The sequence below is a fragment of the Pundamilia nyererei genome, unplaced genomic scaffold (assembly GCF_000239375.1).
Source record: "Pundamilia nyererei isolate P.nyererei 1_Seehausen unplaced genomic scaffold, PunNye1.0 scaffold00105, whole genome shotgun sequence".
NCBI classification, from domain to species: Eukaryota; Metazoa; Chordata; class Actinopteri; order Cichliformes; family Cichlidae; genus Pundamilia; species Pundamilia nyererei.
Window position 1 is genome coordinate 32,287 of NW_005187506.1, and position 1,842 is coordinate 34,128.

At 51.5% G+C, this 1,842-nt stretch overlaps 1 protein-coding gene across 1 annotated transcript in view; it reads left to right on the forward strand.

Moving 5' to 3' along the window:
• pik3c2b (phosphatidylinositol-4-phosphate 3-kinase, catalytic subunit type 2 beta) overlaps positions 1-1,842 on the forward strand; it is a 32,969-nt gene that overhangs the window by 18,200 nt on the left and 12,927 nt on the right. Inside the window, exons 15-18 of the mRNA XM_005740902.2 lie at positions 626-814; positions 995-1,088; positions 1,161-1,255; positions 1,337-1,517. Of these exons, the coding sequence (XP_005740959.1) occupies positions 626-814; positions 995-1,088; positions 1,161-1,255; positions 1,337-1,517 (559 nt within the window). The remainder of the gene's footprint in view (positions 1-625; positions 815-994; positions 1,089-1,160; positions 1,256-1,336; positions 1,518-1,842) is intronic.

Sequence of the window (1,842 nt, forward strand, 5' to 3'; positions counted from 1 at the left end):
ACACTGTCACAGATACTCGTCTTTGAGTGAAGATTTAAGGTGATAGGAAATATAAATAACTCCAACTTGAATCTTTGACCCAGAGTTCAAGCTCTGCTGTAATAACTAAGAATAATCTGACAATACTATAATATTGGCCATATTATATTTACTTTACCACAGTGAGATGACTTTAGTCGCATGAACAACATCAGCTAATTGTTATTTACTAGCTAATCTTAAATGAGTGTTCAGCACAGGAATGAAGCCCAACAACCATGTTTTTACTGTGGCCTCAGCCTCAGATACTCAGCTAATCAAAGTGATGTCTTAAACAAAATTAACTTAAAATCTATTTCTCCTTCATTTCTGTCACACGAAGCTGTATGAAACGTTTCTCGCGGTTAGTATCATGGTTGCTAGGCAACCTGGGCAGCGCGACGGAGGCTAGACCGTCCCATTTCACAAGCCTCTCACTTCCGGCCTCAGTGGTCTTTGAGTACGCGGCCCTTATGGACCGGTAAGGCTGCAGACCCTGAATTGGGATACAGCCATGTTCTGACTGGGATTAGTCCATAAGCATTAAGTTCTGAGGGGCGGGCCATAGTGGCGCTGAGGTGTGGTGAGACTGCAGCTGTGTCTGCAGGTTGACGGTGGAGGACAAGCGTCTGCTGTGGGAGAAGAAGGCCTTCTGTCAGGCTGAGAGCGCCGCGCTGCCTCTGGTTCTGGCCAGCGCCCCCTGCTGGGAGTGGGCGTGTCTGCCAGAAATCTACGCCCTGCTGAGACAGTGGGCCTGCCTGGGTCACCTGGACGCCCTGGGCCTCCTCCATGCCTCGTACGTTCTCTGCTCGTTTCTGTCTCTGCTGGCAATAATGTCTGAAACAGGTCGTGGTGGTGATGGTTTGTTATCGCCTCACTGATGTAGAACACGGGCAGCTCTGTTCTTCAGGTGTGATGATAACAATAATGAAAAAGTTCTCACCAGCTGAGTGTGACATCATCGCGTGTGCTTCAGGTTCCCAGATCAGGAGCTGAGGAGGACGGCGGTCCAGTGGATGGATTCCATCTCCGACCCGGAGCTACTGGATTTCCTGCCTCAGCTGGTGCAGGTAAGAGGTGGAAGTGCAGCAGGTGGGCGGAGCAGTGGGCGTTGATGTCTGTAACCTCTCTCTGTGTCTCAGGCTCTGAAGTACGAGTGTTACCTGGACAGCTCTCTGGTTCGTTTCCTCCTGCGGCGAGCCATCGGGGACATTCGCGTCGCTCACTACCTGTTCTGGTGAGTCCGCCCCAGAGTCCACTTCAGTCACATCTAGCGTCTCTGAGCTCAGCTGCTCATGTCTGTCTGTGTGTGCGTCAGGCTGCTGAAGGATAACCTCCAGGACAGTCAGTTCAGTGCTCGCTATCAGCACCTCCTCGCTGCGCTGCTGTGCTGCGTTGGTCGGGGCCTCCGGGAGGAGTTTGACCGGCAGTGCTGGCTCATCTCCATCCTCGCCAGGGTGGCTCACAAAGTTCGAGAGGCGACGCCGTCCAGCAGACAGGTAATGACGCCGCCGACGGTCCAGATGACTCGTTCACCGGATCAAAACTAAGATCAAGATTCATGCTGTCGTGTTGGGGGGTCCTGCTGTCCTCTGCTCAGTTTGTGTCAGAGGGCAGAAAGCAAACGTCCGGCGAGGCGTGTTCGTTCACCTGTAACACACCTGTAAAACTGAACCATCGCTCCAGTCTTGAAATGATTTGATTATTTTAAAAAATAAGGCTTTTCAGCTGCTCCCTCATTCACAGTGGATACCAGGTCTCCTCTGACTGTGTAACACCTGCTGAGCCGCCATTACTTATGACATCAGCGTTTGAGGTCATCAA